Below are 13,295 nucleotides of genomic sequence, written 5' to 3'. Positions count from 1 at the left end.
CCTGGTGCCTAGGCAGAAGGTGGGCTAAACAAAGGCCCAGGGGAGCTCTGCTCTGTCACTTCCCTTTGTTTGCTAATGAGACTGTTTCCAAAAGCTGGCCTGGTAGCCTGTGGGATTGTTTCTCTCAAGATTTCTTCTAGGGGAGAAGGTGGCCGAGGCTTTGCAGTCTGCATCACCCAGTCCCCAGAATCTACAGGGGACTCAGCTTGCCTAGTCACAGTTCGGCTTTTGGCCTTGGCTCCAGGGCCCATTCTGATCCTCGTGCTTGGGTCAGGGATGGTCAGCACCCCTGCCCTGATGCTGCCTGCTGGGGTCTCCTGCTGAGTACCGTGAAGGCCTACTGTGGCCTGAGAAGCCAACTTCACTGTCCCTTTTGGCCAGCCCTAGACCGTATATTTGTTCAAGTAACACATTGATTCACTGGCTTCTCCTTTAGGCAAGGCCTGCAGGGGACTCAGCTGGGGTTCATGATTCCTTGCCACCTATGGTGGGCCTGCATGGCCAGCCCAAGGCCTCAAGTGCCACATACTGCTCCCCTGACAGTCAGGTGGCTAGGGTATGACACTCAAGAAAATGCCCAGGCAGAACCCAGAGTTGGGGTCACTTGGTCCAGCGCTTCTGAAGGGGACTGGTTGGATCTGGTGCAGGGAGGAGACAGGCCATGCTGGACCAGCAAAAAAGCATAGAACTTGGAGTCTGGAACCTGACATCTGGCCTTGGCTGTGCCATCAGCTGGCTGTGTCCACTGGGCAAGATCCTATCATATCTGGTCTCAGTGCTTCCATTTACCCAGAGTCCTTCCATCACCTGACACCTACAGGGATGCTTTCCCAATCAAAATTCAGGCCATGTGGTTTGATAAGGCCACCTTCCAATGTGGAAGACAGGCTGGTAATGGAGAGGCCTGGGAGCACAGAGCTCCTAGGCACTGCCATGGAATGTGGGGACCTTAGGGGAAGGATATCTCAATTGAAGCTCTTCAGAGCCCCTGGGGTGGACTGTTCTGTACTCTCATCCCCTAACCCATACCAGCCTGAGCTCAATCATACCAGCCTGTGAAGGCTGCCCCACCACACTGCTTCTGCACCCACCACACCAGGCCCCCTTGAGCTCCCACCTGGAGCCCACACACCCAGCTGGTGGGGTTCATGGGGCAGTTCAAAAAGAAAAGCAGAAAAAAGCATTTGAGTATTTCGGACTGGAAGGAATTCAATTTAACTTAACAAATCAGGACATGAACCTAAAGAAAACACTGAAAAACAAGCCCAACTTTGAAAGGCCCAAAGAGGGAGGATTAGGTGGGAGAAGAAAGGTCCCCTTTGGGCAGAAGACAGCTGCTCAGTCCAGACCAGGGACCAGGGGAGGATACTGGGCTTGAGTGCAGACCGGGCCAGGGTAGGGAGACAAGCCCAAGATACACTCGAGGACTTGAAGTCAGGGGTGCTAGCTGACTTTTTAGCCCACTCTTTCTACCCCAGATACAGAGACTAGCTGCCTGAGGAAGCATAGCGGAGCCCACAGGCTGGCTGCCTGGTGCTGCCCACCTCCTCTCCAGGGCTTGGCTCCCTGGGGCAGAAGGCTCAGACCTATAACCACTGTGGGGTTGCAGGGATTTCTTTGGGGGAAGAACCCTGACTGGGTCAGAATGATTATGTGCATGCATGTATGTGTATGTAGCTCCTTGTTCTCTGAAAAGCCTTGCCTACCACCCTACTTCCCAAGTACCCTCTATTGCCTTGCAAAGTCACCCCTGCACTCTGCCTCAGTTTCCCCAGCAGGGCACCACAGGATACTGCTGTGGCAAGGTTTATACTTAGGGTGCAGTGCAGTCTGATCTTGTATAAATGCTCAGTGCCAAAGACTTAGGAGATAAGTCAGGCAGAGTCAAAATTAACCTTTGAAAAATCCCTTGAATTGGCCCTAAAAATAATCCCTTTCTCAGATCTTTGTGTATATCCCCTGCTGGGTTGCTCTTCTGCTTGCTGAAGTGGGAGAATCTCTGGGTGGACATCCAGAGTACCCTGGGAGAGGCATGCCAGGTGTTCCTGTACCTTTTTCAGGATATTCCCAGTGTCATCTTCAGAGGGAGCCTCTGAGGCTGCAGCCACACATGGGAAAAGATTACTTATAGAGAAGATCAGAGGCTAAGGGGCTGGGGATGGTGGGGACATCTGATTTTGAGGTCAGACCTGGACTCCTGTCTACCTCTGTCTCTCTACCTTTTATTTTTCTTTCCTTTTCTCCTAACAAGGCCCTCTTTCTAAGATGGCACCTCAGGTCTCCCATGGGACCAACCAGGCCTGACAGACTAACTGCCAGACTTCCTCCTGCTAGCCAGTCACTACCAAGGATGTGTGCCTCAGATACAGCCCCTGCCCAGGACACCTACATTGTCCCTAACAGGGCCCACATATCTAAAGCATGAATGCCTAGCCAGGGGCTTTGGGGCACCATAAGAAGGCATGAAGCTGGGCCTGCCAATTTGCATCCTGGGAGGGCAGGTCAGCCTTGTCCAGGCAATCCAGGAGGCTTCCCAGTGGCCCACTGGCCAGTGAGGACCTTTGACCTCCTTGGCTGGTGGCACCAGGTTTATGATGCACATAGAGGCTGAACTTGAAGAATTCTTATTGCAGAGGGCAGCCACAAGAGCCACTGGCCAGTGCCCAGATAATATCTGCAGACTGTTCCCTCCTGCTCCATGGACCACGGAATCCCTTTGTCTTGTTACTGCTACACTGCCTTCCTACCAATCTTCAGGGTTCATCCTGGCCTCTGCCATGCATATCCAGGCTCCCCCAGAGATTGTGTGTCTGGGAATGAGCCTTGGCTTCTGCTACTATCTCCCAGTGATACTGGCAAGTCCCTATCCTTCTTGAGGCTTCAATTTCCCCTTCTGTGAGCTGGGAGGACAGGCCCACTAGATGCTCTCTGAGGGACCTACCAAGGATGTGGGCTGTGTGTCTCAGCCAACAGCAGTATCTCCTAACCCCAACACAAGAAATACACATAGTAGGTGTCTGGTTAATGCTCTTGGAATTTCGCCTATACTAAGCATCTGAAAGCCACTGAGTCTGAACTCTGCTACCATATTTGAGATTATCTCTCCATTGGGCACCTATGGGTTGCCTAGAGACAAGCTACCATGGTCCTCTTCCCTCGCCCATCATGTGCAGGGTCAAAGGCAGGTGAGCTACACAGCTCACCCTGCTCTTCACTGTGCTTTAATGTGGGTGCTGGCCTTGGCAGATGGGCCCGACAGTGATAAGAACAAATGACAGATGCATACTGGGGCACCTGTGACTGCCATGAGACACAGTCCACTGATTCTGCCTCCAACCCCCTCCCCAGAGCAGAATAGTGAGTGCTAGGTTTCCGCCTATACCTCCACGGGAGCCCCAACAGCTCCTGAACCCCATTCCGAGACTTGAGGTTGTGACTTGGGGACCTCTAGACTTCCCTTCCCTCCACCTGACTCCAGACTGTCCTGGAGCTTGGGACTCTCAGGCCTCTAGGCACATCTTATTAAGGACAGCAGCTGACAGCCATATGTTGTGACCCCATTTGTATCCCATGGTAACTCATGACCTGGCAGTCTCAAAAGCTCTCAGGCCAAATAAGGAATGTCCCCACAGGATCTCCCATCACAAAGAGACATTCTATGCTGGCTAATATTTTCAGGCATTTCCCCGAGTCAGGTATGTGGCTGGATGCCTAACACCATCTCCTCAAGGCCTTACACTAATACTGTGAGATATACTCCCAATGTATACAAGAGGAAACTGAGGCTGATAGAGATTAGGTGACTGCCCCAGTGTCCTGTGGGCAGGATGAAATGACCCAAGCTGGCCAGGGCTCCCTGACAGACCTTGTCCCTGGATTCAGCGAACATACACCAAACCATTAGCTGACAAGGAATGAATCTGACAAGCGGTTCATGACCACCACACTGAAAACTACAGGGCAAGGTAAAAGATATGAAAGTCAACCTAAATAAACAAGGGACACATGATGCCATGTTTCAGGAGCCCCAATACTATAAGGATACCCATTCTCCCATGCCCATCTAGAGTCTGCTGCGCCTAGAGGAGGCTTTCCATGGCAACTGGCATATGTGTGGTGAGGAGAAACCCTGCAAAGACAGCAAAGCCAGTGATGGGGAAGGAGAAGCAGCCGGAGCCAGCAGGACCAGCTGTCAAAACCTGTTAGCAAACTACAGTGAGAAGGAAGCAAGGTCCTGGCCACAAAGAACAACTTGAATCTGACCAGTGGCACCAACTAGGGTCCAGAAACAGAGCCACACATAGCCAGTGAGCTGACTGTAAAGACACTGATACGGCAGGGTAGTGGGGAGAGGACGGGCCTTCCCATGCCGGGTGCTGAGCTAGACTGGATATCCAAGTAGGGGAAGAGTGGACCTTGACCTCGGCCTCACATTGGACACAAAAATCAATCCCAGATGGAGTGCAGATCTACATGGGAAAGGTGAGCTAATAAAGCTTTAGAATAAACCAGAATATCTTTATGACCTTGGAGTAGTCAAAGTTTCTTAAATAGGACACAAACAGCCCTATCCAGAGAGGAAATGTTTGATTAACTGGACCACATGAAAATTAAGACCTTCTGTTCATCAAAAGACACCATCAAGAGAGGAAGAAGGCAGCCTGCAGAGGGGGAGGCGATATTTGCAATGTGTGTGTGTGAGAGAGAGTGTGAGTGTGTGTATCTCTCTCTCTGACAAATGACTCCAGAATATCTAAAGATATATAGGACCATAAATCAACATAAAACAGGCAGAAGATGTAGGCAATTTATACAGAATGATGTATCTGACTAAATGATAACATGGAAAGGGACTCAACTTCATTAGTCAACAGGTTACTGCAAATTAAAATCACCATTTGATGCTGCTAGACATTCACCATCATGGCTGAAAAGGAAACAACGGAAAATGCCAAGTGTTAGGATGTGGAGCAGCCAGAATGCTGCCTGTGGGAATGAAAATTGGAATGACTCCTTTGGTAGACTGCTGGGTAGTATTCACTAAGAGTAAACATATGCCCACCCAGGACCCTGCAGCTCCACACATAGGCATATATTCCCCAGAAATGCAACCCGATGCTCACCAAAAGCATGTACAGAATATTCTTAAACAGCAACCTACACCAGAAACTGCCTGCTGGCCACAGGTGGTAGAATGGATGAATGATGTAGGCCATGCACACAATGGAGCACCAGTCAGCAAGGAGCATGAGGGAGCACTGCTCCCTTCAGCCCCATAGAGAGGCTGCCAGACATCAAATTGAGTGAGGGACATTGGACACAAAGGTGTATGAGTTGCATCATTCCCACCGCATAAAGTTCAAATGTGGGCAAAGCTGGTCCTTGCTGCTAGCAGTTAGGCCTGTGGTTAATCTCAAGGTCAGTGACAGGAAATGGGAGCCTGAGAAGCTTTCTGGGGGTTCTGTTGCTTCCTCTGGGTGCTGCACACATGGGTCCCAGGGACTGAAGATGCCTCAAGCTGCGCACTTGAGACCTGTGTACTAATCTGTGTGCATGCACATCACCCTTTAACTAAAAGTTTAACACCACCACCCTATACCAGGGTAGCCCAGGTGAGCCTAATTAGGTGGATAGCCCTGGCCTTTAGGGCCGCTAGGCCCAGCCCCATCCCACTCCCTCACTTAAGGGGACACGGCTTCCAGACTTCCTGACTAGGTCACCTCCATGCTTGAGCCTCCAGATGCTCTGCAGCTCAATCTCCCCTTTCAGGTATAAGCAGAGCACACAAGAGATCTATATGGGATGTGCCCCCCGCCCAACCCCGCCCCGACCCCCTGCCCCGACTGCCAGAAGTGTCTCCATGACAATATCAGTGCAGTTGTGAAGTCCTTTGCCCTCCAGCCACCTCTGTGGTGTGAATGTTCTCTCTGTCACATCCTCCAACACCATCTGCTTGGCTGAGGACCTGAGCAGCATCATGGCTGGGAGTTCACAAGTGGAGAGGGCTGAGCCTGGCCAGAGTGCACTGGGGCAGGGTGATTTGGATGGCCTTTCCCTTGCAGAGGAAATGAGAAGCCTCACTGCTTTCCTCTGGGCCATCCACCTAGACAGTGTGGTCCTCTCCCCATAGCAGCAGCCCTAGGCCAGCCGCTTCTTCCTCACGTGCTCAGATGGAGGAAGTTTGGAAAGGTTAGGGGGCCACGGGGGGCCGCCACAGCTGGGCTGATGCAGGCTGGAAGCCAGATTGAGGGCATCTGATTCCCAATCCCATCTCTTTCCCACTGAGCCATTACGCCTCGGTTTTAATTTAATTAGAAGAACATTTAATCCCCCCGTGCATTTCAGAGACGGGTTTGAGCCTGGCTGGGGCTATGTGGGGCTCTGACGGGGATCCTATGACTCATGCGGCCCTGTACAGCCCTCCCGGGCGGGCCCCCAGAGGGCTTCCTTGGCATCTCGTGCAGACAGAGGTGGTCTGGAGCTTTGCAGAAGACAGGACACTGGTCTAGAAAGACAAAATGGTCTCATCTGTTCTTGACAAGCCCCTCACTCATCCTTCTGGACACTGGTTCCCAGAATGGCCTTTCTGTCCTTTCCCACCAAAGTTTACAGGGAGAGAAATATGGTGAGGAGCTTAGTGCCTGGTACCCTGCAACTCACAGAGCTGCAGTGCCTGGTACCCTGGGGTCTGTGGGAGTAGGCCACAGTGGGCCTGGATGTCTCCAAAATGTCCCAGGCCAAGCTGGTCCCATCAAAAGAGCTAGCCCCTTGGTCCATGAAGCCAAATTTGGGGCCACCCTTGTGACATTTGCCCTTATTTCCAGACGGCACAGACTGGCCCTGTCCTTGCTGACAAATGCAGAATTCAGGAGACATTAGTAGTGATGTGGATGAAAGCCAGGCCACAGCGGCCTTGCTGGAAAAGAGCAACTTGAATGTCTTGGCGTGAGATTCTGCAGGGTCCAGGAGAAAGTTGAAGACATGGAAATTCTAATTAACGCACACGGGGCTGTTTTTGCTCAAGGATTTGCGAAGCTGTCATGTCACAAGAGGCCAGGCAAGCACATGCTTGCCAGGGAGGTGCTCACAGTCACCTGGTGGGGGTCTCTGCAGCTTTCCCTCTGCCTTCTTTCCACCCCCTCTGCCCAGCCTTGGGGGTCCTGGTCCTCCCCCATGCCCATCTCAATGGGCCGGGTGCTCCCTGAGTGTCCCTCTGGAGAGTGGGACTGAGGGCGGTATCTGTTAACCTCGAGCTGGGGCTTGCCCATCTAAGATGCCAAAACAGAAGAGACAGGGGCCCTTCAGAGAAACCACATGACTGGGCTGGGCAGAGCCATAGGCTGCAGGGCTTATGGGCCTGTCCTCTTGGGCTTTCTATCTCAGGTATCCATGTGCAACCAATGGGGCAGACGTGTGAATTCCAGGCCAGTCCTGGCTGGCTTGGCAGTTGGGGATGCAGTGCGAGGGAGGATTTCACAAAAATGATTTCAGCCTCCCAGGGTTGCTTGGAGAAGCTCCCCCAGGCCACACCTGCACACAGCCCCCAAGTTCAGAGCCACAGATCCTCAGGCCCCTAGCCCTGTGCCTCAGCACTGGCACAATGTGTCTGCAGTCCTTGCTTCATCTTAGGCAGGGTTGAGTGAGCAGCAATCCTAGGGCTTCTCCATGCCTGGGGCTTTGGGAGTTCTGGGGAGGAAGAGACCAAGAGGGCTATATATGCCCTTCTCCCTCCTGGCACCATTTGAAAGGCTTAGGGAACTGGTACTGAGGGCTTTGAGAGCCAAAGGAGGACACAGCCGTACAGCCTAAGTGTGTCCTGGGGGGTTTGCTGAGCAGACATTGGAAAGATGAATGGAAATCTGGTGGCTGCAGATGGGTGACAAGGGCATTCTAGATGGCAGGTTACCACATGCAAGGCACAGGGATGCACATAGGCATGGCACCATCCCCGCCCACTGTCGTGCCAGTGACCCTTGGTGAGCAGAGGACAGTGAGTGGGTCAGAATCCCAGGAACTCATCCTGGCTCTTGGGGTACAGGGCTCCTCTTGTCATGGGGGTGCTTCCCAACTGCCCATGCAGGCCTACAGTCTCTACTTCACACCTTTCTCTCAGAAGCCCTGTCATATGGTTCTGGGTGGGAGACACAGGCTCAGGGAGTTTGAGGCTGGCAGGGACTCTCTTGTGCCCCATTCAACCTAGGAAGACAGCTTCTGCCTGAAAGGTGTGTTCGAGGCTGAGTCCTGGCCGCCCAGAGCTGGTTGAGGGTCCTGAGGCTGAGCAGTAGGGCCCACCTATAGGCTGGGGTGCAGCGACGCCATTCTTTGTCTCCTGGGTACCCCGTGCCTCAGCTTGTCATGACTCCCTAGCTTGCATCAGGCCTGCTCACCCCCCACCCCATCTCTGGCTAACAGGCCCCGTAAAGAGGAGCTTCGCCCAGCCCCAGGGACCTTCCCGTAATCAAGGCTATAGTGACCTCACCTCTCTGGGGCCCTGCGGGCGGGGAGAGCTCGAGATGGAAACAAAATGTGTCTTTATTTATGTTTTTAATTTGAATTCTGGAACTGGCCCAGCATGGTAATACATTTAACATCAGTAGAATGCTGAAGAAAAATGGAAATGTTTTTTGGTAACTGCCTCCCACCCAGTCTGCCCCCTGTGAGACCCCAGCACACATCCCTGTCCCTCACACACACCAGGGCGTGTGCCTCTCTTCCCAGTTCAGGGTCCATGGGGCCAGGCTGCCCACAGGAGCTTCACTGCATCCCTGAGCAGCTGGAGCCGAGTTTAATTATGGGCATCACTGGGCGGGCTGTGCAGGAGGTGGAGGAATGCAGCCCCAATGCGGGCAGAAGACCTGCACGGCCCCCACACCCCTGCCGCCAGGCGGTTTGGGCCCTGAGGAAACAGGGTGCCCACTGCTGCCAGCCTTCTCCCCCAGATGGAGTGGGGCCCCTACCCAGCCTGTATCCCCAGAGGAGCCTGGGTTCCTAGGCCCTGACACTGTATGTGCCCACTCTCCCCTTCAGGCCTCTCTGGAGGGACCGTACCCTGACTTCTGAGGATGCAGGAACCCAGCTCTCCTGAAGCCTCAGCCCTGAGTCTTCCCTGACCAGAACACAATGCCTCAAGGTGGCCCCTTTGCAGCAACCTCCTTGTTTTTCCCTCTCCCAGTCCCCTCTTCAGATCCCTCACCCCAAGCCCCATGCCTGGGCTCCTTCCTGCCTTCCCAGGCTGGCTCATATCTAGCAGCCACTTTTGGAACAGCCTGCTCTGAGAGAGGCCTTGGTAAGTTACAGGGCAGGGACCTGGTTGGGTAATGACTGGAGTCTCTGACCTGCCTGGGCCCACTTATCACTGGAGGCCATGGGAGTGCCAACCTGAAAAGGCTGCAGGATCTTGCAGAATGGTAATGTGCCAGACCCAAAGTGGGCAGAGAGCTTGGGGATGGATGTTCAGGTCTCTCAGGCCCTGTCATCCTGGAGTGGAACAAGAAACAGCCCAGTGTCCTAGATGACACAGCCACACTGGCTTGGGGTCACCCTTGGGCAGGTGGGTAACCTCTGGCTCCAGGGAGCTTGGCATGTGCTGATACCAGCACTGGCAGCCCTCACCCCCATAGTGGTGATTTACTGGGCAGCTGCAAGTTTGGCTGTGATCCACATAAGTGCCTTGTCTCTCACCACCTTCACCTGCAGGGGCCTTGCAAGACCCAAGAGTTGGTAAGGCCTGGCTGCCCAGCTAGATGGACTGTGGGTGATGGCCCTCTCCTCCAAGTAGGACTTTTTGCATGTCTGTATGCCGGTCTGTGACCAAGAGAACCAAGGTGAGCGAGAGCTCCAACAGGAGAAGCAAGCAGCCAGAAGGATGAGGAGGGACAGTCCCCTCTCTGAGGGGACAGCCAAGAGGCAGTACAGGCACTGCCACCTGTATTGCACACAACATGAACCACTAAACTAACACTGATCACTTTGGAGGTCCATCATATCCAGGACTTGGTACAGGCCTTGGCCACAGTGTAAGCCATCATTCTGCCTTCTGGTGCTGACCTGTACCTGGGCAGCCCATCTGGCTACCAGCCTGCTCACACCTCTGCTCCTGCCTTTTTACCCAGCCAGGAGGGGCCCAGAAGCTCAGAGCCCTATTCTCAGGGTGTCCATGACTAGTCACCCCTGCTTTCCAGTGATCTGCTGGCTCCCTTGGAGCCTCTTCACACCCTACCAACCATGAGGTACTGCCAACCTCTCTGTGAACTGGGGGGGCCTGGAAAGACAGTGGGCAGGTCCCATCTGATCATAATTACCCCTTAAGATAGCCACTCCTTCCCTGGAGGTGGCCTCATTCTGGCTACCCAACCCTGCCAGTTCTCTGGTTACACCTGCAGCCCCCAGCACCATGGGTCCCGATTTCCTCAGTGATTTGCAAGGCCAGGCCTTGCACCTGGCTGGTTGTAAAGGCAGGAGGCCCAGGGCCTCACTACGACAAAGACACACAAGGCTCAGGACAACCTCCTGACCCCCAGAGAGTCCAAAGAACAAAACACCCTTTAGAAAAATGTCGGTAGAGAGAAGGAGAGTTCCCACAAGTGACCCTCAGAAGGGCCGCGAGTGTCACTCACAGATCTTGACACAAAGACATTTATCAAGGGGAATCCCCAATGGGTTAGCAGCCAGAATGGGACTGTGGCCAGAATGGATTTGGGCGCCCCACTGACCCCACTGCACGGCTGTCACCGCTGGGCACCCCAGTGGGGAGTGACATGTTACAGGGGAATCACACCGTGGCCGGGCACCGGGGATTGGCCTGGCCATGCCATGACGGTGGGGGAGGACGGGCATGCATCCCAGGCCAGCTGTGCCTCAGGGGAAGGCCAACTGGAAGGCGTGGAAAATCAGCCATTTCCTCCACCTGAAGGAGCCCCTGAGGACAGCAGCAGCAACTGGCAGACTGCACCCGGCATCTGCCCCATGGCTTTGGCCAGGGTTCCACGGGGAAATGCTAAAAAACAAAGTCGTCTCTTTTTTGGGGGGCAGGGGAGGGGGCTGGGGGAGAGAAAAACAATCTCAGACTCTCAAAGCATGAAAACAAGTGGAAAATGATCAGTCTGGTTTTCCATAAGTCAAAACAAGAGGATCATGTTCCCAGGCTCAGTGGGAAGTGCCCTTGCTCTCCTCTCTTGCCTGGTGCCTCCGTGCTGGGGCCAGGCAGACGGCAAGTGGTGGGCACTAGGCGAGTAGATAGCACTCTGGCCAGAGAGCAAGCCTTCCCCAGCACCAAGGCTGACTCCTTGAGCCCCAGTCCCCTCCAGCCCAGCCCTTCACGCACATGTAGGCACTCACTGTGAGATGTGGGTGATGGGTGTCAGCAGAGTCTCCCCTTCCAGGTCCAGGTCCTCGGCGAAGCTGTTGGTTCTCATGAAGTGGGGCATGCTCACTTCCAGCAGTGTTGGGCTCTTCCTTACTGAGGAGAAAGTGTGGGGACAGCACGTTAGACCTCCCACCCAACCTGCCAGTGCTGTGGAGCCAGGCCTGTGAGCTCCCAGGGCCAGGTGAGGAGTGGAGCTTGTGCCTGGAAGCTCCAGCCCTGACAATCAGTTTTATAGTGGGGTGTTGGGGTGGGTGGGTGTTTAAGATGTCCCCAAAGTGCATGACACCTCAGTGTCTGAGGAGAGTAAAGGCCAGTGAATCATCTTCGGAGTGGTAACTGTGCCTGGGCCTGTGCTCAGGTGTCCAAGACTCTCCCCACCTCAGGTTCTGGGCCTCTTCCCATGTTCACAACTGACACTTGGGTCAAGAATAAAACAGAGGTGACAGGCACAGGCCTGGTAAGGGACAACAGCTCCCACCACCATACATTGTCACACACATACATTGACAGAGCAGTGGGTCAGGAAAGATGGGGTGATAGGACCTCTGACCCATGAGGAATGGCAAGCCTGGGAGGTGGGGGCAGCCATAGAACTCCTTCCCCAAAACACGATGCCACATCAACCAGTTGTACCCCCAGTGAGGCACAGGAGTCCCTCCAACAGCTGGCTACACATTATGATTCCTGGGCCCACCTCTGCAACTTTGACACAGGAGCTCAGGATACTGATCCTTATCATTCCCCACTCTCTGTTGACATTATCAGTATTTGCTCTTGGCTTATATTTGTCTCCATTTAAATATTTTATTGCAAAAGGATTAAGTACTCATCTGTGAGAAGTGGAATAATTCGAAGATTCACGATGGCTTTCCTCCCCCAAGGTCATCAGTGTTAATTGCCAACTAGATCCCTAGCCCACCCTCTCTGCTCATCCGAGCAGCAAATGCCAGGTGGGAGTTGCTTTTATACACATGGGATGTCACTGTGACTCTGTTCCTGTCACTCTGTAACATAAGCTCATTTCATTTTTCTCTAGGTATATAGGCATGGATTTAATTATTATTTTAGTCATTACATAATAGTCCACAGTTTAGCTTGGCCACAGCTAACCATTCTGTATATCATGGACATTCAGGCTCTTATAGTTTTAAGCTGCTTAATTATTCAGACTATGATGCCATATTTGTCTTTATTCTTAAAAGCTGACATACTGGAGCAGGGTGAGAGGGTGTGTCCTTAGTAATTTTAATAAATGTTGCTAGATTGCTTTCCCAAGAAGTTGTAGCAATTCAGGCTCCCCCAGCTTTCCCACATCCATGCCTGAATGAAGTGTTGAATGAAGCCTGAATGAAGGTTGTCAGCACCTTTTGCAGGGACTACCAAGCATGGATGAAAACTGAGGGATTGCTGTTATTTCCATCTGTGTTGAATACCTTTTATGGGCTTGGCATCTATTTGGGTTTCCTCTTGCAGAATTGCCTGTTCATGTCCTTTGCTCACTTTTGCTTATCACTTTGTAGGAATTTTCTATACATTACAGACATTAACTCCTTGTTATATGAGGCATAGATATCTTCCCCAGTCTGTTTTTTCACCTGAATTATGTTGCTTTTATCCTAGAAAATGTTTTATGTTTTTAAAGTGATACATCTTTTGCTTTATAAAAAAGGAAGGTTTTCCCACATCAGTGTAATACAATTCTCTCTTAAATTTATTCCTAATTTCACTATTTGAATGTGTTGTATGTATACATATGTATGTGTGTAAAAGTTTTAATGCATTTAGTATTTATGCCTGATAGGACAGATGATCAACAATTAGAAAATGAACATTTAAAGGGTACTACATACAAACTTACTGAAAAAAAATCTAAAATAAAACATAAAACCATAAAATGTCTTGAAGAAAACATAAGAGAAAATCTCCAGGA

The 13,295-nt window shown here is 52.2% G+C and overlaps 1 protein-coding gene across 6 annotated transcripts in view; it reads right to left on the bottom strand.

Moving 5' to 3' along the window:
- KCNQ1 (potassium voltage-gated channel subfamily Q member 1) overlaps nucleotides 1–13,295 on the bottom strand; it is a 402,294-nt gene that overhangs the window by 176,554 nt on the left and 212,445 nt on the right. For all 6 annotated transcript variants that reach the window (XM_055355159.2, XM_055355158.2, XM_004050446.5 and 3 more), the window contains one exon: nucleotides 11,338–11,458. In XM_055355159.2, the coding sequence (XP_055211134.1) occupies nucleotides 11,338–11,458 (121 nt within the window). The remainder of the gene's footprint in view (nucleotides 1–11,337; nucleotides 11,459–13,295) is intronic.

Source organism: Gorilla gorilla, chromosome 9, assembly GCF_029281585.2.
Source record: "Gorilla gorilla gorilla isolate KB3781 chromosome 9, NHGRI_mGorGor1-v2.1_pri, whole genome shotgun sequence".
NCBI lineage: Eukaryota > Metazoa > Chordata > Mammalia > Primates > Hominidae > Gorilla > Gorilla gorilla.
The sequence above is the reverse complement of the archived record's forward strand: the minus strand, read 5'-3'. Positions and strand labels throughout refer to the sequence as shown.